At 50.9% G+C, this 25,392-nt stretch overlaps 2 protein-coding genes across 9 annotated transcripts in view; both read left to right on the top strand.

Moving 5' to 3' along the window:
* Positions 1–19,978, top strand: part of Nisch (nischarin) — a 37,884-nt gene extending 17,906 nt beyond the window's left edge. For 3 of the 6 annotated variants that reach the window (XM_087182456.1, XM_004864393.3, XM_087182455.1), the window contains 14 exons: positions 2,693–2,845; positions 3,706–3,774; positions 4,174–4,359; positions 4,518–4,646; positions 6,062–6,175; positions 6,464–6,575; positions 10,673–10,797; positions 11,858–11,907; positions 13,008–14,405; positions 16,277–16,700; positions 17,020–17,176; positions 17,628–17,756; positions 18,222–18,383; positions 18,676–19,978. In XM_087182456.1, the coding sequence (XP_087038582.1) occupies positions 2,693–2,845; positions 3,706–3,774; positions 4,174–4,359; positions 4,518–4,646; positions 6,062–6,175; positions 6,464–6,575; positions 10,673–10,797; positions 11,858–11,907; positions 13,008–14,405; positions 16,277–16,700; positions 17,020–17,176; positions 17,628–17,756; positions 18,222–18,383; positions 18,676–19,286 (3,819 nt within the window). In that variant the 3' untranslated portion in view covers positions 19,287–19,978. Of the gene's footprint in view, positions 1–2,692; positions 2,846–3,705; positions 3,775–4,173; positions 4,360–4,517; positions 4,647–6,061; positions 6,176–6,463; positions 6,576–7,133; positions 8,242–10,672; positions 10,798–11,857; positions 11,908–13,007; positions 14,406–16,270; positions 16,701–17,019; positions 17,177–17,627; positions 17,757–18,221; positions 18,384–18,675 lie in introns of those variants that run through there. The other 3 variants (XM_004864392.3, XM_021244098.2, XM_021244099.2) reach the window with 2 other exon arrangements.
* A 152-nt stretch (positions 19,979–20,130) lies between these two features.
* Positions 20,131–25,392, top strand: part of Stab1 (stabilin 1) — a 41,587-nt gene continuing 36,325 nt past the window's right edge. For all 3 annotated transcript variants that reach the window (XR_015439608.1, XM_087182454.1, XM_087182453.1), the window contains exon 1: positions 20,131–24,255. The gene's annotated coding sequence lies outside the window, so the exon portion shown is untranslated. The remainder of the gene's footprint in view (positions 24,256–25,392) is intronic.

Raw genomic sequence — 25,392 nt, 5'->3', positions numbered from 1 at the left:
GCAAGATTGACATTATTGCTTAAAGTGCTTGAATTGGTTACATTAAAAAACTAAGAGGGATGGGGCCGGGGATTTAGCTCAGTGGTTCCGCCACCTGCCTTGCAAGCACAAGGTCCCGAGTTCGATCCCTGGCACCAAAAAAAAAAAAAAAAAAAACTAAGAGGGGGGAAAAAAAAAAAGAAACTAAGAGGGCTGGGGATTTAGCTCAGTGGTTCCACCGCCTGCTTCGCAAGCACAAGGTCCCCCGTTCAATCCCTGATACCCCAAAAAACAAAAAAAACCCTAAGGTACAGACTATTTTAAATAAAAACTACAAGTATTTTTTTTAGCAACAAAATCAAATGAGTGCCACACAAATACAGTATCTATTTTTGTTATACAGAAATGGGAGCCAAAATAAATTAATGCAGTACTAGAACAGATATTTAATTAGGCAGAAAATAGGAAATAATTTTCTCAAACCCATGCCATTTACATGAGTTAATAACAATAGTGCTGATAAATGCCTTGACCATATAATAGCAAAGGAGGGCAAAATATTTAGTGTGCAGTATTTTTTTTTATTCTTTTATTGGTACATTTTAGGTGTACGGTTCGTTTACATTTATCATTGGGTGCTTGTACTTGCACATGCTATATCTTGGTTCTTATTTTTTCCCCATTACCTGTGCGCCCTTCACCCCCTCCACCCTTCCCTATTTACATAGATTTCATTTCCTTTTTTTTTTCTTTTCTCATAATTTTTCCCTTCTTTCCCTTCTTTCCTTTCCCCTGCCCCTCCCACCACCCCTACAACTTTGGATCCTTTCCTATTTCAAATTATCAATTATTCATTTTAATCATTTTAATCCTTATTTACACTTTCAGTTTCTCACACTAGAGAAACTGTTTGGTATTTACACATGTGTGTCCTGTTTATTTCACTTAAGAGTATGACCTCAGGGCCAGGGATTTAGCTCAGTGGTTTTGCCACCTGCTGCATGGATGCAAGGACCCAAGTTTGATACCCAGTACCAAAAAAAAAAAAATGCCTCAATATGCATCCATTTAGCTATAAGTATCTCTAGTTTCTCGTTCTTTATGGCTGAGTAGTACTCCATTTTATAAAAAAACACATCTTCTTTATCCAGTTTCCAGTTGATGGGCACTTGGGCTGCTTCCAAGCTTTAGCTATTACAAACTGCATGCACAGTATTTTAATACACATGAATATACAAAGTTGATCAAAACGCAATGTTCGAAGACAAAATCCATCTGTAATAAAGCTACACTCCAATATCTAAAATAGGCTCTAACTGCCGGTTAGAACATAGTTCTTTTTTTTTTTTTTTTTTTTTTTTTGTGCTGGGGATCGAACTCGGAACCTTGCGCTTGCGAGCCAGGCGCCGGAGAACATAGTTCTTGTTAGGCATGCCCATAAAATTAAGGATATTCATGAAAATAAATGCATAGGGACCAAGAAATGGTCACTTTTTAATGAGCGGATTGTGGTGCTGTGGCTGGACAGGGACCTTCAGTACCCTCATGGCTGTTCTGTAAGCCCTGGCTTAGCCCTTGAATCAGAAGGTGAGGTTGTGGAGGTGCTTCTGGCCTTGTTTGTACAGGAGCAATAGAAATGTTCCAGTTGGGATCATAGTACATCTCTTTTACCTTTTTATGGATTGCATCTTGGTAATATTAAAATTTTCCATGAGTACATAAAAAGCATCTAATGGCTAATTTTTTTTTCTTTTTTCTTTTTTTTTTTTTTTTTTGGTACCGGGGATCAAACTCAGGACCTTGCGCTTTCGAGGCAGGCACCGGAACCACTGAGCTAAGGCTAATTTTTTTTTAATTTATTTATTTTTTGGTACTGGGAATTAAACTCAGGACCTTGCACTTGCCAAACAGGTGTGGCACCACTGAGCTACATCCCTGGCCCTATCTAATGGCTAATTTTATGACTTAAGACATGTGATCAAGAATTAGATTTAGTAAAAACTTTCTCTTGAGGCTGTTGTCTGAAAGGAGAAAGCTATACAGAGAGCAATGGTGTTGGGCCACCTTGTCCCTGTCTGGGGCATTCATTGCTGCCTGACCAGGGAGCCTCGAAGCGATCCATTGCAGGAGGAGAGGTCTTAGGGGCATCAGAACTCAAACCAAGGAGGGCAGGGGATGTAGCTTAGTGGCACCATGCCTGGCTGGCAAGCGCAAGGTCCTGGGTTCAATTGCCGCTACCAAAAAAAAAACCAAGGAGGACCGACTCTCTCCCCTGTGGGGTTCTCAGTACTCCATGCTGGTATACTTGTCTTAGTGCTGGCTTTATCTCTGCAAAGTAATGATTAAAAAGCCTGGTGTTCACAGCGGGGGGCCACTCTGATAGCACAGTTGCCTGGCAACACTGAATTCAAACCTTCAGCTTCTTAGAGAGCCAGAAAAGACATCACCATGTAGCGGAGGCCCTTAGGGGCTTGAAGGACATTTGCTTTTGAAGCAGGGCCAGAACATATTACAAGTGACTGTAATGTTGCTAAGTCTTTCGGTTATTTCACAATTGTTTAAAGACACATGCACAAAAGTCCCATTTTAATGCAAGCTCATTTCCACATGCTAAATATGCCCCAGCCCTTCCTTAAATTTTGCAACGATAGTGTTTCATTTAGTGTTGCGTGAGAGCCCAGAGCACAGTGCCTAACAGATGTTCTTAATGCAGGAAGTCCTTGTTCCTGAAGCCTCAGAATTTGATGAGTGGGAGCCAGAAGGCACAGCCCTCGAAGGCCCCGTGACTGCCATCATCCCCACATGGCAAGCGTTGACCACTCTCGACCTGAGCCACAACAAGATCTCCGAGATTGACGAGTCTGTGGTATGCTCGCAACAGCCATGTCAGCCTCTGCGCTGGATATTTAATTTGACTTTTTCTGGAAGGACCACATAGAACCTTTATCCAGCACTCTCTGTGTTTTACCTGAAATTTTTAAGCTAAATTTCAAAATGAGAATATTTAAGATTGGTGAGGAAATACTCAGAACCAAATGAAGCTTTTTTTTTTGGTACTGGGGATCAAACTCGGGTCCTTGCGCTTGCGCAGCAGGCGGCAAAACCACTGAGCTAAATCCCCGGCCCCAAATGAAGCATATTGATTGCATGTATATTGGATATACAGTAAGTCCCCAACTTACAAACATTTGAGTTGCAAACTTTCACCGGTGTGTAAGACTCATTTTGTCAGCATATGAACAAATCTGACTTAGCAGATTCTCGTGGAACCAAACTCATTTGTAGGTTGGGCACTTACTGTGCTAGAATCATGGTACATGACACATTTACTCCAAGGAGTAAAGCAGAAAACTCACTTCGGAGGTCATGGGTATGACCATATAAGAATAACATCCAGATGGCCTTAGGAAATGAGGGTGTGAGTCTGTCTTTGTTTGTCAATAGGGATATGCAGGGATGAAGTAGGGCAAGCTCCCTTCTCTGTCTGAATCATTGCCATTTGTCATGTTTATAAGCCAAATGTTAAACAGTAGTGCTAAGCCCTAGAATCCCTGTGTGTTCCTTCAGATATGCTGCTGAAACAGCAAAGTGACAGGAAGTGTCACTTCTGTGGCCCTACAGGGACAGCAGACTGGAAGTCAGTGGTTAGGAGGGTACCCAGTCATCACATGCAGGATGTAAGATTGATCCTCTAGAATAACACTGGATTTTCTTTTTTTCCACAAGAAACTGATCCCAAAGATTGAGTTCCTGGACCTGAGTCACAATGGAGTGCTGGTTGTGGACAACCTGCAGGTAATGTTGGAGACCAGCCACAGCTCTCCGAGGCCCCATTCTCCTGGGAGGTTAGCAGACAGATGCAGCATGGGAACCTGGCCATACTCATGGGTCGGTAAGGATAAGGGCTCCACCTTCTTAGCCAGGCGCCAGCACTATACTTGTTGCTCTCCTTCTGAAGGACGATGAGTACATACAAAACCAAGTGATAAAGATGGGCAAGGTTGTTTTCAGTGCTCACCGCTACCCTCTGCAGGGGCTGCTGCTGGGCTATGGTGCAGCAGGGGAGGGTGCAGCACCCATTCCCAGTAACTGTCTGAGACTGCCGGAACTGCCTTGCAGAGCAGGTGGGTAGGCAGGCCCCAGCGCCCTCTGGAGGCTGCCCTGAGACGCTGGTCTATTCTCATGCCGCTTCAGCACCTGTACAACCTCGTGCACCTTGACCTGTCCTACAATAAGCTTTCCTCCTTGGAAGGCATTCACACTAAACTGGGCAATATCAAGACCCTGAACCTGGCAGGCAACCTCCTGGAGAGTCTGAATGGCCTGCACAAGCTCTATTCTCTGGTCAACCTGGACCTCAGCAACAATAGAATTGAACAGGTAAGCCACACCCCAGAGGCATCTCAGGCTCCCGGGTTGCTGGGGCTCAGTTTTATCACTGTAAGGTTCCTTTCATTTACAAGAGGCCATCCAGCATGTGCCCTATTGCTGAGATGTTAAGAGAAAGGGCCCAAGGGAATGGTGCTTGTGCCTTGCAGATGGAGGAGGTCCGGAGCATAGGCAGCCTACCGTGTGTGGAGCACGTGTCCCTGCTGAACAACCCTCTAAGCATCATCCCTGACTACCGGACCAAGGTGCTGGCGCAGTTCGGAGAGCGGGCCTCTGAGGTAGGTCCCAGCACCGCCAGGGCAGCCCAGAAGACAGGTGAATGGAGTCACAGTCTGCGGGCAGAAGGAAGTCGGGGTCCACTGCCCTCACCTGCTTCACAAGGGCACGTACAGCATTTCAGACGAAGGAAGTTGACTGCCCTCCTAGAAAAGGCTCCCAGTACCTCCCGCCCCTACTGCTGTGAGGGGCTGTCAGCAGCATGTTTCCCAGCAGCTTCATGCTACTTCTGCTAGAGCTTCAGGCCAGGAGGATGTCCCAGGAACACAGAGGGCACAGACTGGGTGTGGAGGAACTGTCTTCAATTTTGTTGCTGTTGTGGTACTGAGGCTTAAACCCAGGGCCTTCACACTGGCCTTCACACTGAGGCTTAAACCCAGGGCCTTCACACTGACCTTTATCCCCAGCCCTTTTTATTTTGAGACAGGGTCTAGATTTTGTGATCCTTCTGCCTCAGCCTCCCAAAGTGCTAGGATTAATAGAGATTCATGTCCACATTTGGCTTGTCTTCAACTTTTGAAAAATAACATTATTTATTCTAGGCAAGGAGCAGAAATAAATACTTAAAATAATCATGTTTCCTGGGCAACATCTAGCTAAACTGCCCGATTATGAGCCCAAAGTGTTTGCCCAGCTTTGCTGGTGTCTGATGTCTGTGGCTATCACCTTGTCACCATGCTAATCAAACAGGTCCTTCCCTAGGTTCTCTCCTTTCATCAGCTTTAAGTAGGCCCTGCCCCATTCTTTCACTGATCCTTGGAGCCTCTGTTCTACCAGATCCCACACCAGAAAATACCTGAGGCTATTTGTATCCCAACTCTTGCCCCCTTTTTTTGCCCCAAGTGCCACTTTCTCTAAACTGGCATTAAGACAGTCTTCACAGGATGCCATCTTCTCCTTCCCTTCCAGGCTCCCTGGCAAATGGTATCAGTTCCTGTATAGACCCTTGAGACTTTCATTCAACCACACTGCCCGTCCCAAGTGCCTGCCCCCCCGCAGCTCCCTTGGCATTCCCAGACTGGGGCCCCTGCCTTTTCTGTCTGCTTTATATGCCTTTGCCCTCCTGGTTCCCCTGTCCTGAAGGCCCTCTGCTTGCTCTTTGGCAATCTGAGCTCTGGTTCTACATGGGAGCTTAGTGCAAGTCATCCCTTCCCTCAGTCCCAGCCCCTAGGAGGTTGCTACTTCCCCATGGAGAGAGATCCTAGAGATAGATGAGGCAGTTGGGACCTCCTTGGGCCCCTCTACCACACTCCGGGATCACTTCTGTGGGTGCTGGGCCTCCCTTGGCCTAGAGTGTCCTCATGGGGCCTGGCACATGGCTGGTGGGTGCTCTTGTCTACTCCTCAGCAGGTGCTCACCATCCTTCTGCATGGTTGGCAGTCCCTGTGCTGACATCCACTTTCTGGACTCTGCATAGGTCTGTCTGGATAGCACAGTGACCACAGAGAAGGAGCTAGACACCGTGGAAGTGCTGAAAGCAATCCAGAAGGCCAAGGATGTGAAGTCCAAACTGAACAACTCAGAGAAGAAGGTGGGCCTTTGTGTGGGAGATGGAAGGGTGGCAGGAGAAGCCAGCCAAGGAGGGATGGTTCATGGGGAAACTGGGCCACTGAGTGCTGGCCGTACCTCCCCCTGGCCAGAGGACCTGAGGGAGGCCATACCCTCTAGTGATAGTGACAGTACCTACCACTCAGGGTTTCTGTGGAGCTGTCTTTGTCACCTGTGTCAGACAACCGTTGAGCTCCTTCCTTGAGCCCCTGGCCTTGTCATTTCTGTTCTTCCTGTATTCCCCTGGGCTGACTCAAGCACTCTTCCTCAGGTTGGTGAGGATTCCCGGCTCTCAGCTGCCCCCTTCGTCAGGCCCAGTGGCTCCCCTCCCTCCACGGCTCCCACCTCTGCCTCCCTGCCCCAGCCCATCCTTTCCAACCAAGGTAACCGCGCATGGATCTTGCTCCTAGCAGAGCTGCACAGCCCTGCCTGGACCCCCTGGCTGGGCTGGGGTTGGGGGAGAGATGCTGGCACCTGCTTCCTACAGGGTCAGGGACTGGAGGGTGGTGCCGTCTGCAGGGTGGCTCATTGCAAGGGATGCCCGGCCTGATTTCAGCTCTGTTATTTGCTTTGTTAGGACCCCCAGTTCTCTGACACCCATATCCAGTTCCTCTAAGATACCCCAAGGTGTCTAACAGGCCCTGAGGCTGTCCTTTGAACAGGCTTGGCCTGTTGGCTCATGAGGATCAGTCCCCAAGGCAGGTCGGCTTCTTTAATGGGATGCCAGGCCTTGTGACTTTGGAGTCTGGAGCCCTGATCCCTGTGTGGGGAGCTCTCTGTTATCATTGCCTCATCTGTGACTCTCGTGTGACCTAGGCCCAAAGCACTGTATTCATGGGACCAGGATGGGCTGTCTGTGTCCCTGTGGACCCCTGGAAGATCAATCCCTTCACCTGCCCACTGTCTTAGAGTTTTTAAAGGGCTTTCACCTCTGAACCCAGGCATCCTCGGAGATGAGTGAGTGAAGCAGGTCCTATGAGCGAGTGAAGCAGGCCCTGACAGAAGAGGGGCAGGTGTGCCATCCCCGAGTGGAACTGAGGCTCGGGACACGCAGAAAAGAACACCACCCACCCAGGCTCCTGGAGACGCAGAACTTGGTGTGAGGTCTCGGGAAACCAGTTTGACCCTATGTTTCAAGAGCCAGAAACAAATCCCATCCCTTGACTTGGTGCCCCCGCTGGCAGAGAGCTTCTCTTAGAGAGAGATAAGATATCTGGGGCAGGGAGAGGTGAAGTCCTCCCGGCTGACAACACAGGCTGTGACTTGCACGCCAAGAAGGAGAGAGAGGCAGTGTGGCCCAGGACCCTCTGCCACAGTCCCAGCAGGAAGAGAAGACTGGGTAGCAAGAAGGGAGACATGCTTGTTTATGTTAAGGGGAAAGCCTGAAGCAGAGCAGTGCACTAAGGTCATGACTGACCCGCAGAAGAGAATTCAGGAAAATGGAACTGTAGGGCTAGGTGCCAGAGCATTTGCCCATTTTCATTTGTCAGAACCTTGACTGAGAGGTTTTGGTTGTTTTTTATTTTTTATTTTTTTGTTTATTTTTTAAACATGAAAGAAGTGGAGGGTTTGAATCCCTGTGAGGAAACCCTGGACCCTGCCACCTGCATCGAGGCCAAACTCCCCTGTGGGCCCCCACAGCCCTGGCCACACTGCAGGGGAAGCACATACGGGTAGGCTTCGAGGGCGGCCAGGTATGTCTGGCCCAAGGCCAAGGACACAGCCTGTTTCAGTGAGCATTTGTTGGCTCAGTGAATGAGTGGGTGAGGGAGTGCATCCGTGCCTGGCAAATGGAGAAGAAGCTGGTAAGAGCAGACCTGGGCAGGCAGGGGGAATGGGGTACCCCCAGAGCTGCAGCTGCAGGCAGTCCCCAGCCTCAGCAGTAAAGCCTCTATAGCAGCCGGGGCCTAGCTCATCTCCCCATTCTCTCTGCCTGCTCATCAGGGGCACTGTGGAGTGGCTCTGTAGTCTGTCCCCCCTTCCTGGTCACTGGACATTGAGATACTATCCCAGAGTTGCACCTTTATAAATAAAACTGCAGTGGATGTCTTTGTGTGCACATCTCTTTCCTTTGGTTAAGAAATGGCAAAGGTCAAATCCCTTTTCTGAGGAATCTCCTGATGTCCCTATCCCATTGGCCGAGTGGCCTTTTTTGACCACTTGTTTGTACAGATGACAGTCCAGGAAGGAAGTGGGCAGACTGTCCCTGTCCACATTTCCTTATGTCCAAACTGGGCTGGGGAGGTTGGCCCCCAAAAAGTTGCTTTTTCTCATGAGTGTGGAAGACTCCACATATGTGTATATTCGGCCATGTGTTACTGGAGCTGGTCTGGATGGGCAGGGACTTCTGTGTTGAGAGCAGCTTTGTGAACTGCTGCCTGCTGCTCCAGCCTGATCTTTAGAGAGGAGATGACTTGCGAATAAACTGGACCCTCAGAGGCCCACCTGAAGAGGGTACTTTCCAGAAAGCACCAGGCCTCTGGTCATCACAGGAGCTGTTAGGCAGCTGTTGGAGCCCCAGAGGATTGTGGCTGCTAAGGACCAGTGTGCAAAATGCCAGTTGGTTCTCCAGCCAGGTGTGAGACCTGAGAGAAGACTGTATAGAGAGGTGGTTAAGAACAAGCATCTGAGTTCAGGTTCCCTCTTCCTGGCTGTGAGATTTCAAGCAACTTGTAGCCTCACTGAAGCTGTTTTCTCAACCATAAAGTGGATACACCTTACTTCATGGATTCTAATATGCACACATTTCCACCCTGTGACTTCTCTGAAATTGAGATGCGTCTTTCAGTCAGTGGCGTCCCATAGTCGCTGACAGCCAGCTGGTATTCGTGATGGAGTCATGGGAAAACCTTCTGTGGACACCTTCTGCTAAGATCAAGATGGCAGCACATCCACGCATCTTAGATTTGATAAAATGTGGTAAATAATGAGAGGCACGCATGAGCTAATGCTGGGGAGGTGCTTAGCATTGCTTGTGGTTTAACAAAAGTGGTCAGTAAGGGCCCCCCTTTCCCATATCCTTAGTGGGGGGCTCAAAACAGTGCCCTTCAGAGAATTTGGAGCCCTTTGGGAAGATGAACTCTGTCCCTGATAGAGAACAGGGTAGAACAGTTCGAGGTGTTTGTAGAAGGTCTGAAACAGGTTTGGGTGAGGTGAATCTTGAAGTCAACAGGAGAAGACAAATTCCTGGGAAAAAGGCACCATAGGCAGAGCCTAGGGGAGGCCCTGGGGATGCTTTGTGCATGGCCGTGTGCTTGCTGCCCTTCCTGCCTCGCAGAGCCCTGCTGCTTCGCTTCGTGAGGGTATCTGGGCTTGGGCTGCCTGCCTAGCCCTTGGGCAGAGGACTTGAGTTGTGTGAGCTGTCCTGTCCTGGGCAGCAACCAAGCCTGACAAGGATCTCATGCCCTATGGGGATCTGAGAGTTCTGAGTCATTTCGCTGTGCTGAGGTGACTGGTGCTAAAGTCGGGTTGTGGAGGCCCCGGCTCCTCTGGACCAGCTAGCTGTGATTTGGAATGTGTTGAGAAAGTCTTCCCCCTCCACCATTCTGCAAACTCTGGAGTGAAATAATGTCCAGACAGGCCATATCATCAGACAGCCTCGGTAGAGTACGTGAGTCAGAGTGCCACTGTCATAGAAGGCAGCCCTGGGGCAGTCAACGGCGTTCCTGCAGGAACAGGGAGCAGCCCAGTGAGTGCAGGTGCAAGTTGTACTCCACAGTCCTGGAGGACTGAAGCCTGCAAGGTCTGGCTCTCCAGCAAGGTGTCACCTGCTCTGTGGATCTGTGAGCCCTGCAGAGATGTCAGATCAGGGTAGAGTCGCGGCTGGTCATTTCCTGGGCCTGTGCTCCAGAAGTGGACATGTGTGTGGACATCTCGCCAAACTGCTCTCCCAACAGGCGGGCCAGCTCACACTGAGTCCAGTCAGGCTAGGGCTGGGCTGCAGTCAGTCCTGCCTTTGAGAGACAAACGGTCTCCTGTTTCAACTTGCCTTTCTGTATGTGCTGGAGGGTAAGCATCTTTTCCATGTTGTATCTGCTGGCCATTCTGTGGAATGTCTCTTCATGTACTTGGCAGTCTTTTAATGGAGTTTCTGACGCCCCCATTTTTTTTCCTAAATATATAAGAACTCTTAACAAAGATATACATCTTTGTTAAATATTGCAAGCACTTTTTTCTCTGTTCGATTTTGCCTTAACTTAGTTTTTTAAATTAATGTGTACAAGTTTGATTTTTATGTAGTCACAATTAGTAATTTCTTCTTTTGTATGTGTGTTCAGAAAGCTTCTCCCTGCCCTGAGATTAGAGCAGCAGTCATTGGTTTATTCTTGAGTTGGGGGTTTCAGCTCTGCCATTTTCCTGTCTGACCGATATGATGACTTTGGGGTCTGGCTGGCCCCTGGCCGGGCTGGTGGTCTGAGGCCAGCCCATTGTTGAATGGCTGCTCTCCCTGCCCGCCCGCCCGCCCACTTCATCTCTGCAGGGGTCATGTTCGTGCAGGAGGAGGCCCTGGCCAGCAGCCTCTCATCTACCGACAGTCTGACTCCTGATGACAGGCCCATTGCCCGGGCCTGCTCAGATTCCCTGGAGTCCATCCCTGCGGGACAGGTAATGCCCTCTGCCTGCTTCTAGGCACCTTTTCTACAAGTCAACTGCTGCCTGGAGTGGGTCCACAGTCAGAAGTGGCTGGCGGGATGCATTGGATGCTGCCAGGGCTTGGTGTGCTCTCCTCGGCTGCCGTCTTTCTCTTGAATATGTCTAGTTGAGTCTTCTTGACAAAGCAAGCAATTAAGGGTCTGCATTAAGCCTCTCCCTCCTCTCCCTGTGTGTGTCCATGTGTGTCTTCTGTCTCTCTCTCTGTCTGTCTCTCTGTCTCTCTCTCTGTCTTATGTGTCTCTGTGTGCATGGGACCAGGCAGTGCTCCTCTCTCATTGGACCCTCGGGGGCAGGGGAAGGGCAGGGGCCTTGATCCTGCATGGAGACTGCCCTGGGGAGAGCAGATCCCAAGGAGAGCTTCCCTCCCCCTTGGCACCTAGGAGCCACTGCTCCTTACCACGTGTCTCCTAGTATGACTTCGGGACCTCCTGTGCCCACTGCTCAGCCTTCTGGAGCTGTCCCTGTGTCCTGGGAAGAGGGAAAGTGAGAGTGGCTGCTGCGTGGTGAACTGGTGCCTGGCTATTGGCAGGCCAGTCTCTGCACGTGACTGTGTCATGGTGGTTCACAGAGTCCTTGTCTGTCCCAGCACTCCCTCCCCAGGGTCACACCGAAAGAAGCTCCTGAGCCCTGGGTCTTGCCAGGGCTGCTACACCTCTGCTCATTCTGAGGCCAGACCACATTGATAGACCTGAGTGATACAGGGAGCCAGTCTCTCCCCCACCCCCACCCCGATGCCGCCCTGCCACGCTAAGAGTGGTGACAGGCTCTGGCCGTGGGCTGGGAGTGTGAACTGGCATCAGATTGGGGTGGGAATCTCAGCCCTGCCGTGTACTGCCTGGGTGCCCCCTAGAGAGCGAGCCCCTAGGCCCCAGAGTGCAACCCCATAGGTGGAGTGTGGGAGTGCTGAGGTTTCTCCACAGATGGCCCAGTGCCCAGCTCAGGCCCCACGCCCAGTTAGTGCACAGGAGTGGCTACAGAAGGCGGGGGCTGATTGCATTTCCTTCTCTATCAGGCATCTCCCGATGATTTAAGGGACGTGCCTGGAGCTGTTGGTGGTGCAAGGTAAGGAGGAGTTTGAGTAGGCATTCTAAGCCTGGTGTCTGCACCTTCTTCAGGTTCTCAGCTGTAGGTGCGGGGTAACAAGGCTGTAAAAGTCCTACAGAGCTACTTCTTTCTTTAAATAATGACAGGTGAGATGGGCTCCAGGCTGCTTTCCCTAAACTTGCCTTATTCATATTATCCTGCATGAAGGGTTAGCAGATTGAGACTGTTTTTTGGTCAGCAGTCTATTTTGTAGTCTGAGCTAAGAATGATAATTACTTTTTTGTTTGTTTATTGCAGTATTGGGGATTGAACCCAGGGCCTTCACACTGAGCTATATCCTCAGCCCCCTTCTTTTTTTTTGAGACAGGGTCTTGCCAAGTTATTAAATTGTCCAGGCTGGGCTCCAACTTGCAACCCTCCTGCCTCAGCCTCACAGTGCACAGTGTACAGGCATGTGCCACCATGCCCAGGATGGTAATTACATTCTTCTTAAATAAGAAAATTATATGGGGTTGGGGATTCAGCTCAATGGTGCAGCCGCCTGCCTCGTAAATGCAAGGTCCTGAGTTTGATCCCCAGTGCCAAAAGAAAAGAAAAGAAAATTATGTGAGTGGGGTAGCCCTGAAGTCATGAAATATTAACTCGCCTTTTATAGCTGATTATCAGGTCTTGTTGTACATGTGAGGGCTGTAGTGGCCAGGAGGAGGTGGAATTTAAACATAAAGGTCCTAAGGCATCACCCAGCCCACTTCCCTGCCCCTAGAGGCCACTGGATGTCCCTGAAGGGAGCCATTATAATAAGTGTGTTCACACCTAGGAGTGCTCACAAAAGCATCCAAATGATGCAGTCTTGGAGCACTTTTGTTGCAGGAGCCAGTGTGGTCTGGCAGGGCTGTGCTGGATAGCTGTGGTCTGTGCCCCTGAAATCCTGCATTCTTGACCACACTGACCACCCCAACCTTGCAGCTGTCAGCACCACACTCTTGTTCTGGGAACAGGCCCTAGCTGTGTGGGAGGGGTAGTAGACACATGGGTTGGTTCCCTGGGACCAGGTGCAGCACTGGGCTCGGAGGCAGGCATGGAGCGTCCCTGATGCAGCCTCTCCTCTCCCTGCACAGCCCAGAGCACACGGAGCCAGAGGTGCAGGTGGTGCCTGGGTCTGGCCAGATCATCTTCCTGCCCTTTACCTGCATTGGCTACACGGCCACCAATCAGGACTTCATCCAGCGCCTGAGCACACTGATCCGCCAGGCCATCGAGCGGCAGTTGCCTGCCTGGATTGAGGCTGCCAACCAGCGAGAGGAGGGTCAGGGCGAGCAGGGTGAGGAGGACGACGACGAGGATGAGGAGGACGTTGTTGAGAACCGCTACTTTGAAATGGGGCCCCCAGACACAGAGGAAGAGGAGGGCGGCCCGGGGGAGGAGGAGGAGGAAGAGGAGGAAGAGGAGGCTGAGGAGGAGCGCCTGGCTCTGGAGTGGGCCCTGGGCGCAGATGAGGACTTCCTGCTGGAGCACATCCGCATCCTCAAGGTGCTGTGGTGCTTCCTGATTCACGTGCAGGGCAGCATCCGCCAGTTTGCCGCCTGCCTGGTGCTCACAGACTTCGGCATTGCCGTCTTCGAGATCCCACACCAGGAGTCACGAGGCAGTAGCCAGCACATCCTCTCGTCCCTGCGCTTTGTCTTCTGCTTCCCCCACGGTGACCTCACTGAGTTTGGGTTCCTCATGCCAGAGCTGTGTCTGGTGCTCAAGGTGCGCCACAGTGAGAACACGCTTTTCATCATCTCGGACGCCGCCAACTTGCAGGAGTTCCATGCCGACCTGCGCTCCTGCTTCGCCCCGCAGCACATGGCCATGCTGTGCAGCCCCATCCTCTACAGCAGCCACACCAGCCTGCAGGAGTTCCTGCGTCAGCTCCTCACCTTCTACAAGGTGGCTGGTGGCTGCCAAGAGCGCAGCCAGGGCTGCTTCCCGGTCTACCTGGTCTACAGTGACAAGCGCATGGTGCAGACAGCCGCCGGGGACTATTCGGGCAACATTGAGTGGGCCAGCTGCACGCTGTGCTCGGCCGTGCGGCGCTCCTGCTGTGCGCCCTCCGAAGCTGTCAAGTCTGCCGCCATCCCCTACTGGCTGCTGCTCACCCCGCAGCACCTCAACGTCATCAAGGCCGACTTCAACCCCATGCCCAACCGGGGCACCCACCACTGCCGCAACCGCAACAGCTTCAAACTCAGCCGTGTGCCGCTCTCTACCGTCCTGCTGGACCCCACGCGCAGCTGCACACAGCCCAGGGGTGCCTTCGCTGATGGCCATGTGCTTGAGCTGCTCGTTGGCTACCGCTTCGTCACTGCCATTTTCGTGCTGCCCCATGAGAAGTTCCACTTCCTGCGCATATACAACCAGCTTCGAGCCTCGCTGCAGGACTTGAAGACTGTGGTCATTGCCAAGACCCCCACACCTGGAACCAGATCCCAGAGCCCTCTTGTGGATGGCCAACCTGCCGAAGACAGGGCCAGGTAAGACCAAGTACAGGCTCTGGGGCCTGGGGTGAGCTGGCATGTGTGTATCTGTAGACATCTGTACTCCTTGGCTTCTCCCCAGCTCCCGAGTGCCCCTGGTATTGCCCTTGCTCCCTTAGCCTTGTTACTCAGCTGCTTCTTACTCCCAGCACTTCAGAAGAGGCTCAGGAAAGCTGTTCTTTCACAAAAACAGGTTGGCCCAGGCTCCTGCCACCCATGCACGGTGGGTTGAGACAGCTGCTCCCTACTTTGCCTGCCCAGTGGGAGAGCCATCACTTTGGCCCTGGCCATGTCCACTCTGCTCCTTTGAGGCCAGTCATGGCCCCTAGGCATCACCTGCCTCCTCCACCACCAAGGCTTACATCCCATGGCTGCCCTATCCCTAAGTGCAGCTGCCAAGCTTACCCTGTTGGAGAGGCACAAAGGCCTTCTCAGGCAGGACTAAACAGGACGTGACTTTGGAAGTCCTTCCCCGAGGAACCTTAGCTGCTAAAAGTAGCAGATCAGAGTGAGCTGGGTGGGTCATCTCTCCCGAGGCTCCTTTCTTCTGGGAAGATGCAGTATTTGACAGGGAAGGAGTTGGCAGCCTAGTCCTCCTGTTCCCCTCACTGTCCACCATTCCTGCTCCTGTTCTGTGGAGCCTGGCTCTTCCTGGACTTCCTCCTGGGTTTCCCTCAGGGCCACCTAGAGGTCGGGGTAGAAGAGTCCCCCTGTTAGGGTTCTTCAGCTTGAGCCCCCCTGGGTCATGGAAAGTACCTTATGCCTGTGTAGGTGCCTCTGCCTTCTGTTGCTGGCTTTCCTGGGCTACCCCCACCTAAGTAGGAAACCCTTTCATTTGTCTGCCTTCCTGTCCCCCAAGACACAGTCTAGCTCATGCTGTCTTCCATCCTGGTAGACCGAAGAGACCATTCTCACCCTTGCATACCTTTAGCATCTCGTGGGGTCTGCCACTCCCCTCCAACCCAGCCCTGACCTGATGCTCTTCAAGAGCTCTCCACCTCTTCCAGGCTGAATCTGATGCCCCTCTTATGCCCAGCTCAAGAAAGCAGTCTTGTAAGAAGTGACCCTCAGTGGCCAACTTACACCCTGGCCCTGGTGAGACTTCAGCACCAGGCACCTTATCTTTGCTTTCCTGTCTCCCCCAAGCCTGGCTGGCACCTGCCTACAGAGGACACGTGCAGAACCCCTCCAGCAGACAGGTGTATGGCCCAAGACAGCCCAGAGGCTCCATGGGATATTTGGCCAAGTGAAGGATCACGGCAGCCAGACTAGGTCCAGTTGAGAGGGCAACATCCAAGGAACTCCCCTCTCAACAAGTTGTGGTCATAGAAGCTGGCTTCAGAGGGGACCCTCCCAACTTTCATGAACTTGAAGGTTCTGAGCATTGTTTGTTCTCGTGTCTGGAACCAAGCAGTTCATGTGCAGAGGTGGCAGAGTAGCCAGCCTAACAACCTGGGCCACCTGAGGACACCCCAAAGGCAAACAGGCAGTTTTGAGGTTTTGGCTCTAAATTCTTCCAGCACCCATGCACACAGGTCCCACCTTGGTCGGCACTCAAGACCTGCAGTGGTATTTCTGCCACCTTGTCAGGATGAGTTTCCAATCCATGGGCCACAGTGTCTGTTACATGCATCTGGCTGGCTCGATAGGACCCACTCTGTCCCCATCTGCCCCTCCCACCCAAGAGAAAGGGCCTTCTCAGCTGATTGTCCCATAAAGAACCTGGTGATGAGGTCTCCAGGTGACTCACGGAGTAGACATGGTGCACACCGAGATCCTCGCATTCTGGGATGCATGATGTGTACATGATGTGACTCTGCAGAGCCCACATGTGAATGTGATGTTTCTTGGGGGATTGGGAGATATAGGCATGACCAGCGTCCCCAGGAAGGCCCTGCAGAGGCTACAGCCGGAGCCCCGGCCCCAGCTCCAGTCCTGGCAGCCTCAGCTCCAGTCCCGGCAAATACCCTGGCTCCAGCTCCAGCCCCAGAGGAGGCCTCAGCTCCAGCTCCAACCTCAGCGGAGGCCCAAGCTCCACCTCCAGCCCCAGCAGAGGCTTCAGCTCCAGCTCTGGTCCCGGAAGAGGCTCCGATAGAGACCCCAACTCCAGCCGCAGCAGAGGCCCTGACACAAGCTGAGGCCCCTGCCCAGTACCCGAGTGAGCAGCTGATCCAGTCCACCTCAGAGGAGAACCAGATCCCCTTTCACCTGCCTGTCTGCCCTTCGCTTCAGCACATCGCCGGCCTGTCGGGCAAGGCTGTCATTGAGCTCTTCCACAGCAGCATTGCTGAGGTAGCAGCCCAGAAGCTGGTTACACTGGCTGGCACTTGGGTGGAGAGGCATCAGTCCTGTGGGTGAGGCAGGGCTTGCCTCAAGTGTGTGCCATGACATAGTCCTCAGCTTCAGCTGCCCACTGGTTTGAGGATGTGGCTTGGAGGTCCTGAGCTGCCCTCCCCAAGCTGTCCTCTTGTCACTTCCTCCACCTGAGAAGAGTGTCTCACCTTGCCCTGTATAAGGTGGTGGGCATGTGCAAGTCACCGTGGTAGTGTGGGTGGTACCTCTGTCCGGCCTTGCTCTTGTTCAGGGCCACACCCAGCCCCTCTTTGTCCAGGTTGAAAACGAGGAGCTGAGGCACCTCCTCTGGTCATCAGTGGTGTTCTACCAGACCCCAGGGCTGGAGGTGACCGCCTGTGTGCTGCTGTCCACCAAGGCTGTGTACTTCGTGCTGCACGATGGCCTCCGCCGCTACTTCTCAGAGCCTCTGCAGGGTAGGCACCAGGCTTGCTGTTGTGAGGGGCTCACAGCCTACGTGTGGTGTCAGGTGGTAGCAAGTGGGCTCCTCTGGCCTCCGAGTCTCTCATCTGAGGAAGGGGATGACAACAGCACTTCCTTCCTGGAGCTGTCAGGAAGACTTAAGGCCAGATGTGCACACACCCTGCCAGGGCCAGCAAGTGCCCGGGAATGGGCCATGATAGGCAGGGACTGGGCAGCGTCTGCCCCTCAGAGCCCCTGTGGGAGCCTTAGCCAATGGCCTGGCGACCGCACTGAGCCAAGCAAGGCTCAGACCTCAGACCAAGTTGCATATGAAGCTTTGCCTGTGTAGAGGTGGTGCCAGCGCCTCACGGGGACCCATTCCTGCTGGACACACTATACATCTGGGATCCTAGTGCTCACCTGCCATAGCCACCACCACCCTCAGTCCCTTTCTCTCCATCACAGATTTCTGGCATCAGAAAAACACTGACTACAACAACAGCCCTTTCCACATTTCTCAGTGCTTTGTGCTCAAACTCAGCGACCTGCAGTCAGTCAATGTTGGCCTTTTTGACCAGCACTTCCGGCTGACGGGTGAGTAACCCTCTGTGCTTTGTCCCATTCTGGGTGAAGGCCAGTGGGCTTCCACCTTCCACATGTGGGGACATTATCATAGACAGAGTTATCTCCCTGCTTACAGGCCAGTCAGCTGAGTGGGAGGAAGCAGCTTCAGGAACTGCTGAGATTGCAGGACTCACACCACAGGACTCTGGGCAGGAGGTGGGGTGTGCAGTTAGCACCAGACCAGGGGCAGAGCGGGCCCTAGGCTCAGGCAGGATGTTTCTGACTCACATTTCCTGAAGAGAGAAAGCTGTGTTCTTTCCCTAATGCCTATGGACCCCCTTCCAGAAAAATGTCTCAGCCCTTCCTGTCTGAGAAATGGCGGCCTTTCCAGACCCCATGATGCTCTCCACATAGCCCTGCTGGCTTTCTGGGGCAGAGACCTGGTCAGAGAGGTAGTCAGAGAACTGTGGCCGTGACCAGCCCCTTCTCCCGCAGGCTCCGCCCCGGCACAGGTGGTCACATGCCTGACTCGGGACAGCTACCTGACGCACTGCTTCCTCCAGCACCTCATGCTTGTGCTCTCCTCACTGGAGCGCACGCCTTCTCCTGAGCCTGCTGACAAGGACTTCTACTCAGAGTTTGGGGACAAGACCACAGGTACCCTGTCCAGCTCAGACCACAGACCCCACAGACCAGCACCTCTCTCTGCCCCACAGCCCTCCTCCTCTGCCTCTTTTTCTCTTGCCTCACTTAGCTGGCCAGAATGTGACACAGGGCTTTTCTGTGGCAGTTTCCATCCTAACCATCCTTCAGGCATCCATGCATCTCAAGTGTCAGCCCTAGGCTTCTGGCTTGGGGCCCTTGCTTGGGTGGCTTAGGACCGCTGGTGCTTCCAGCCCCACCACAGGCCAATGACAGTCTATAGCCCTGGTGGCATCTTTCTCTGCAGGAAAGATGGAGAACTACGAGCTGATCCACTCAAGTCGTGTCAAGTTCACCTACCCCAGCGAGGAGGAAGTTGGGGACCTAACGTACATCGTGGCCCAGAAAACAACTGATCCAGAGAAAGCCCCAGCCCCCAGTATCCTGCTGTATGTACAGGCCTTCCAGGTGGACCTACCGCCACCTGGGAGCTGCCGGGGCCCACTGCGCCCCAAGACACTCCTGCTCACCAGCACGGAGATCTTTCTCCTGGATGAAGACTATATCCACTACCCACTGCCTGAGTTTGCCAAAGAGCCACCACAGAGGGACAGGTACCGGCTGGGTGATGGCCACCGTGTCCGGGACTTGGACCGAGTTCTCATGGGCTACCAGCCCTACCCACAGGCCCTTACCCTTGTCTTTGATGACATGCAGGGCCACGACCTCATGGGCAGCGTCACCCTGGACCATTTCGGAGAGATGCAGAGTGGTTCTGCCAGGGCTGGCCAGGGCCGTGAGATCCAGTGGCAGATTTTTGTCCCCAGCGCCGAGAGCCGAGAGAAGCTCATTTCACTGTTGGCCCGTCAGTGGGAGGCCCTGTGCGGCCGGGAGCTGCCTGTTGAGCTTACTGGCTAGCTCACCTGCCATGTCTAGCCTGGTGCCTACTCAGAGCAGGGAAGCAGGCTTTCTTTGTTCTCTTAAAAGTGTTTTCTCCCCTCCTTTTTGGTACCTTAATTTGACAGTCCCTACAGAGAATGTGAATGTGTGTGTTTAGTTAATGCTTTCCAGTGCTGGGAGTGAGGATGCCGGGCCCCTCCCGGAGTCTGTGGGCCATCAGCCTCCTGGAGTGAATGGCCAGGCCTACCAGCATCGTGCCCGTCGTTGTGTGCCATTGTTAACTTATGCAGCTGTGGATCTGATCAACTCCCCCTGTCTTTTGTTGCTGTGGCTGTCATTGTGGGCATTTTGCTGCTAATCATGAAGCTGGTAGCAGAGCACACGTTGGAAGCTCCTGCCCCATGCGGCCTTTCAAAGTGGAGTCCTTGGGCCAGGTGTGGTGGCGCACGCCTGTAATCCCAGCACTTGGGAGGCTGAGCCAGGAGGATCACCAGGAGTTTGAGGCCACCCTGGGCTACATAGCAAGACCCTGTCTCAAAAAAAAGAGTCCTCCTGTGGTCCAAATAAGAGGGCAGCCCTGAAAGGGGCCAGAGTACCCCTGGCCTTGGGGCTGGGGTGGCAGGGAAGGGATGAGGGAATTTATAGCTGCTGGCACCAAGAGTGATTCCTGTTGCCTATTTTCTCTATTCCAATAAAATAGTTCGACGTGGTCTGGGTCTTATAAATCAAGGGTCACTTGGGTCCCAGCAGGACCTCAGCCAGGACATGATCAGCACGGGGCAGAGAGAGGGAGGGCAAGGAGTGGGGGCGGGGGAGTAACCCTCCAGGGGCCCGAAGCTTGTTGAGCCTGAGGGTGAGAGGGCACGTCTCTGGACAGGACCATGCTGACCTGTGGGTAAACCAGTGCCTGGGGCGAACCAGGAGAGTCCACAGAACTCAGGGCACCCTCAACACACCAGCCGACTGTCATCCGCTAGCTCCTCAGGTTGGCCTGCACCTGGGCCCCCCAAAGCAGCTGTTGTGAAGCTGAACCTGGATCTGGGGCTGCTGACGGGCACGGGGTGTCACTAAGATGGCCCTTGAGTAGCAGCAGGGGAGATGAGTCCTCTGCCTGTCCTAACTGTTCCTGTCAGAGATGGGGTTGCTTCAGGGCACTCCTGAGGGAAACCTGGGACTGGAGAGCCAACCTTCCTCCACCCATTCCTACCGAAGGAGCAGGACCAGGGCAGGGTAGGCTGGTTCCCCAGTCACACCTCAGCTGACCTGCTCAGGTGCCTCAGCCCCTGGGGTTGAGCTACAGATGAGCTGAGCTACTTTGGACAAGCTACCTAGCCCCTCTGAGCCTCGGTTTCCCTACCAGTAAGAGGGATAATGAAAGTAACCATCTTCGTTTACTCATTCCAGGTGCCTATGCTGTCGGTCAGCCAGGTGCCACCACTGAGCTCCCACAGCTAGCATTCCAGGCTCGAGTAGACAAAATTAAAGTGGGCACAGTGGTGCAGCTACTCAGTGTTACAAATGGCGTACGAGAGGCCACTCCAACAAAGACCTTATGAAAGAAAAGGCTTTATCCCTGTCTGGGTGTGAGTAGAGACTGAAGTCGGGGAAGATTTCAGCAGCTAGCTAAGAGGGACAGGCTTTATGTAAGAAGGCTGGATTTATTGGTCTGGATGCAGACAGGGCTGAGATTCTGAATGATTTCATCCACTAGCTGAGAGAAAAATTAAGTTCATCTAGGATTGGGAAGGGACTAAGGGATCTGGAGTGGAATGTTATCATTGAGGGACCAAGGACAGTCAGCACAGGTGTGCATATAATACTGAACTCTGTTGCCGAGGAGATTGTATACTCTGTCCTAAGTTTTTTTTATAGCCATCTGTTCTGTTCACTCTTCTGGCTACTGAGTAGCCTCTTGTTTGCTAACGGCATGTTTGCTGTGAAGGTTTCTTAACAGGCCAGGCATGACACTCAGGAGGCTAAGGCAGAAGAATCACAAGTTTGAGGCCTGCCTGGGCAATTTAGCAAAACCCTATCTCAAAATAATACATATATAATAAACACTAATCTGCCATAGAGAAAGATAAACTTGAAGCTGGGGTAGTAGTTCATACCTATATCCTAGCACTGGGGAGGCTGAGGCAGGAGGATCGCCATGCATTCAAAGCCAGCCTAAACTACAAAGTGAGACCCTGTCTCAAAACAAACAAATGAAAGATAAACTTGAGTCATTTGTAGGAAAATGGATGCACCTTGAGACCATAATGTTAAGTGAAATAAAGCAGGCACACAAATACCACATATTCTCTTATATGAGAAATGCAAATTTTAAATAGCCAAATAAAAGATAATAAGCAGGAAGAGCCACGTGTGGTGTCACATGCCTGTAATCCCAGCACTTGGGAGGCAGAGGCAGGAGGATTGCTGTGAGTTCAAGGCCAGCCTGGGCTACATAGTGAGTTCAAGGCCAGCCTGAACTGCAAAGGAAGACCCTGTCTCAAAAAACCAAAAAAAATTTTTTTAATTAAAAAAATAAAAGAAGTAGGAAGATAGAACTTTCTCAAATGGAAGGGGATCCAGAGATGGAGGGAAGGGAGGGAAAGGAGGTTTTAAAAGGGAATTAAGATGTGAGATTGTATATATTTATATTTGGGTGGGGTACTAGACATCAAACCCAGGGCCTCTATATCCCCCGCCTCTTTAGATTTTGAGAGGTTATTGCCCATGCTAAGCTTCAACTTGTGATCCTCCTGCGTCAGCGTCCTAGAGTGCTGGGATTACAAGGGATGCACTACCACGTCCAGCTCAAAATAATGTTTGTGTGTGTGTGTGCGCACACGCACGCATGGGCTGCTGGGTCTTTGTCCTGCCTGAGCTATGTATCCAACCCTTTTTTCAATTTTTTTTTTTGGTACTGGGAATCGAACTCAGGGTCTCACACTTGCCAGACAGGTACTATGCCGCTGAGCTGCATCCCTGGCTCTTTTTAGAGTCAAGGCCTCACTAAGTTGCCCAGCAGAGCTCAAATTTGCAGTCCTGCTGCCTCAGCCTTCCACAGTACTGGAACTGTAGGCGTGTGCCACCACTCCTGGCTTCAAAATAAATCTTTTTTTTTTTTGGTTTAAGAGAGGATCTCATTATGTAGTTCAGGCTGGCCTTGAACTAACAGCAGTCCTCCTATCTCAGTCTCACAAGTGCTGGGATTATAGGCATGGGACACCAAGCCTGGCCAAAATAAAATATTTTTTAAAGGGTGGGAATACACCTTAGTGGTAGAGCACCGCTAGGTTCAGTCCTCAGTGTCTGGGGGCCAGGATAAATAAGTCAGCACCAGCTGGTGGCCAGTGCTAATAGAGGTAAAGTCAGGTGGCATCACCCTGCCTGCAGCACAGGAACTCAACTGGTGACCTTTGTTAAAAGAAAAAGACCTGGGCTGGGGATGTGGCTCAATGATAACACCATAAAAAGGAAAAGAAAAATCATAGGCAAATTGAGTTTTAAAAAGTTTATTTGAGCAAAGAAAACAATTCTCAAATCAGGGCACCCTCAGAACCAAACAGGTTCTAAGAACTGGAGCTAGCAAATTAGGCAGCACTTAATTTGCCTAATTAAGAAGACCGGAGTGAGGTATAGAGACAGTGCAAGTGGTGGCAGCTTAATTAATCTGTCAGCTGGTTACAGAGCCCACGAGTGCCTGCTGCTCGTGCTGTGATTGAACTCCATGCTGACCAGACCTGCTGGGCTAGTGCAGGAACTCGCTCCAAACCAAGGCTGCCTACGCTTTTCTTTAACACCTCTGACCTGAGACTGCATTTGTGAGAAGGTGCCTTTGTGGGACTGGGGTAACAGCTGCTGCTATTGTAGCCAGCTAAGTTAATTAGATATTTATAGGCAGTTAGACAGGGCTGGGCCTCTAGAGTGTCAATACAAACGACAACTGAGGCACATTTACTAAAGGCCAGGATTCAAAAAAGAGGACCATTACACTCACATCCCCTAGGGATAAACAGCAGTGATTGATATTCTAAATAGGCATCAATCACCTTGGGTGGGCTCAAAACCATTCCTTCCCGGAAATCTTGGCTACATGACTTGCTCTCTCATTTGATCCCCATTTAATCAATATTACCAGTTATGGCTTGTGTTTAGATGTCCCCCCAAAGCCTCATGCGAATGAGGTGGGGCTATTTTATATATGTGCTGCTGAAATGAGCACAAGGTGAGGCTATTTGGGAGGTGGCTGAATCTAGAGTGTAAGATGTCTGAATTAGGGGTGTGTGATTACTAAACCACTACACATGAGCGATAGGTTTGGCACCACCCAATCCCAGTGGTCTGAATAAAATAAAAGGAGCAGGAAGACGCCATCAAGCTCTCTTGTGGCCTTTGCTAACTTCCACCGCTGTGAACTGTTGCCCCTCTGCCATGTGCACCCTGCTTGGAGCCAGTCGATTATGGACTGAAAACTCTACAAACTGTGAGCTAAATAAACCTTTCCCCCTTTAACTCTGGGTGTCAGGTATTTTGTCTCAACAATGAGAGAAAAGTAATACATTACCTAAGTAACTATATACTTATAATTTTATTGGTTGACCATAGTTTTGTCCCACCTCATACCCATTTTGTGATTTTCCACTGGATCTTATTAATTGACTGTAGTTTTGTCCCACTTTGTACCTGCCTCGTTTCATGGCTTTGTCCCATGACAGTACCCTAAGAAGTGGGGTCCTGGGCAACCCACTTTCTGGGTGTCCTCTCCTGTCCCTCTCAGGCGGGAGCTGTCTTCCCCTCAATAAATATTCCCTACTCTTAAACTCCATGGTTCCTAGAATTCATTCTTTAATTTTAGAGAACACGAATTAGGCATTTTGGATCTAACAGAGAGAGTTGTAATATTTTCCTTACATTATTTAATTAGAGGTCCTATATCATCCCTAGATCGTACACCCTATATCATTTGGAGGTCTTTCACTGAGATAATTGGAAGGAGGTAAGAGTTTGCTTTTGTTTCATATATTCTGGCTTTTGTCTTAAATTGTATATCATATATCTTAAGTTTTTGTCCATTGTTTGTTTGTCTTACAATGCATTGTCTTTTGTTAAAATAATGGTAAATTTATGTTATGTTTGGACTAGTTGCTAACTTTATTGGTGTTCCTTGATGACCTGCTTCACTCCTTTGACTGTTGTGGTTTGTTATCGCAAACGACAGTGCTAGGTAAATACTGTTAGAATGCCCTTAGTGGACTGTGATATAAAATTCTGTAAAATGGGGGTTTTTTTAAATGAAATTTAGATTATATTTAAGAAATATAAGGGCTGGAGATTTAGCTCAGTGGTTCTGCTGCCTGCCTCGAAAGCTCAAGCACCCGAGTTTGATCCCTGGTACAAAAAAAAAAGAAAAAGAAAAAAAAAAGAAATATACATACCTATTAATCATGAGACCCTATCCATCAATTAAAAGACGATTGGTTAGTGGCCTGGACTTGAGGGACAGGTTTCACTGGGACGGTCTGGCCCAATCCTTCTCTATACTCTAGAGAAAATGTTGAGCCTCTTCTGCTTCAGTTTCCTTTCTGGTCTGATCTTCCACTGGTGAGGAGACAATCGTAGCTCTTGAGATTCCCCATTCTCACCTTTCCAGGCTGAGAGTGACAACTCAGGAGTAAGTTGTCTCAGTAACTAATCATGAGCATGAGAAGAAAAGACCTTTCCTGGTCCAATTTCTGATCATTCCCTGCAACTTTACACTTTCTTTATAGAGGTATGTAAAATTAGAGAAAGGGAGGATCTCTGAAACTGCCCCAACTTTTCCAACTAAGGACCTTTAAGTTGAGCTCATAGAAAATGAACATTTGTTAATGCTGTAGACAGGGAAGTCATCTTAGATGAGGATTACATTTAGTTTACCCTATCTTACTCTCACCTCCTAGGTCTGGTTTTCATCATTTATATGTGTAGAGGAGGAAAATACTTTTCCTAACAAGTTGTGGGCTTTGAGACTTTTACTGTAAATGGGTAAAATGCTATGTAATGATTTTGGGGTTTTCTTTACATGGCTTATGTTTTTATTTGGACCTTCTCTCTGCTTGTGAGTTAGAAACTTCCCCCTAAACTTTTCTCAAAC

This window comes from Heterocephalus glaber, unplaced genomic scaffold (genome assembly GCF_053883595.1).
Source record: "Heterocephalus glaber isolate CG9 unplaced genomic scaffold, H.glaber_assembly_v1.0 deba00001472, whole genome shotgun sequence".
Lineage (NCBI taxonomy): Eukaryota > Metazoa > Chordata > Mammalia > Rodentia > Bathyergidae > Heterocephalus > Heterocephalus glaber.
Note: the sequence above shows the minus strand (reverse complement) of the source record. Positions and strands in the feature narration are given on the sequence as shown.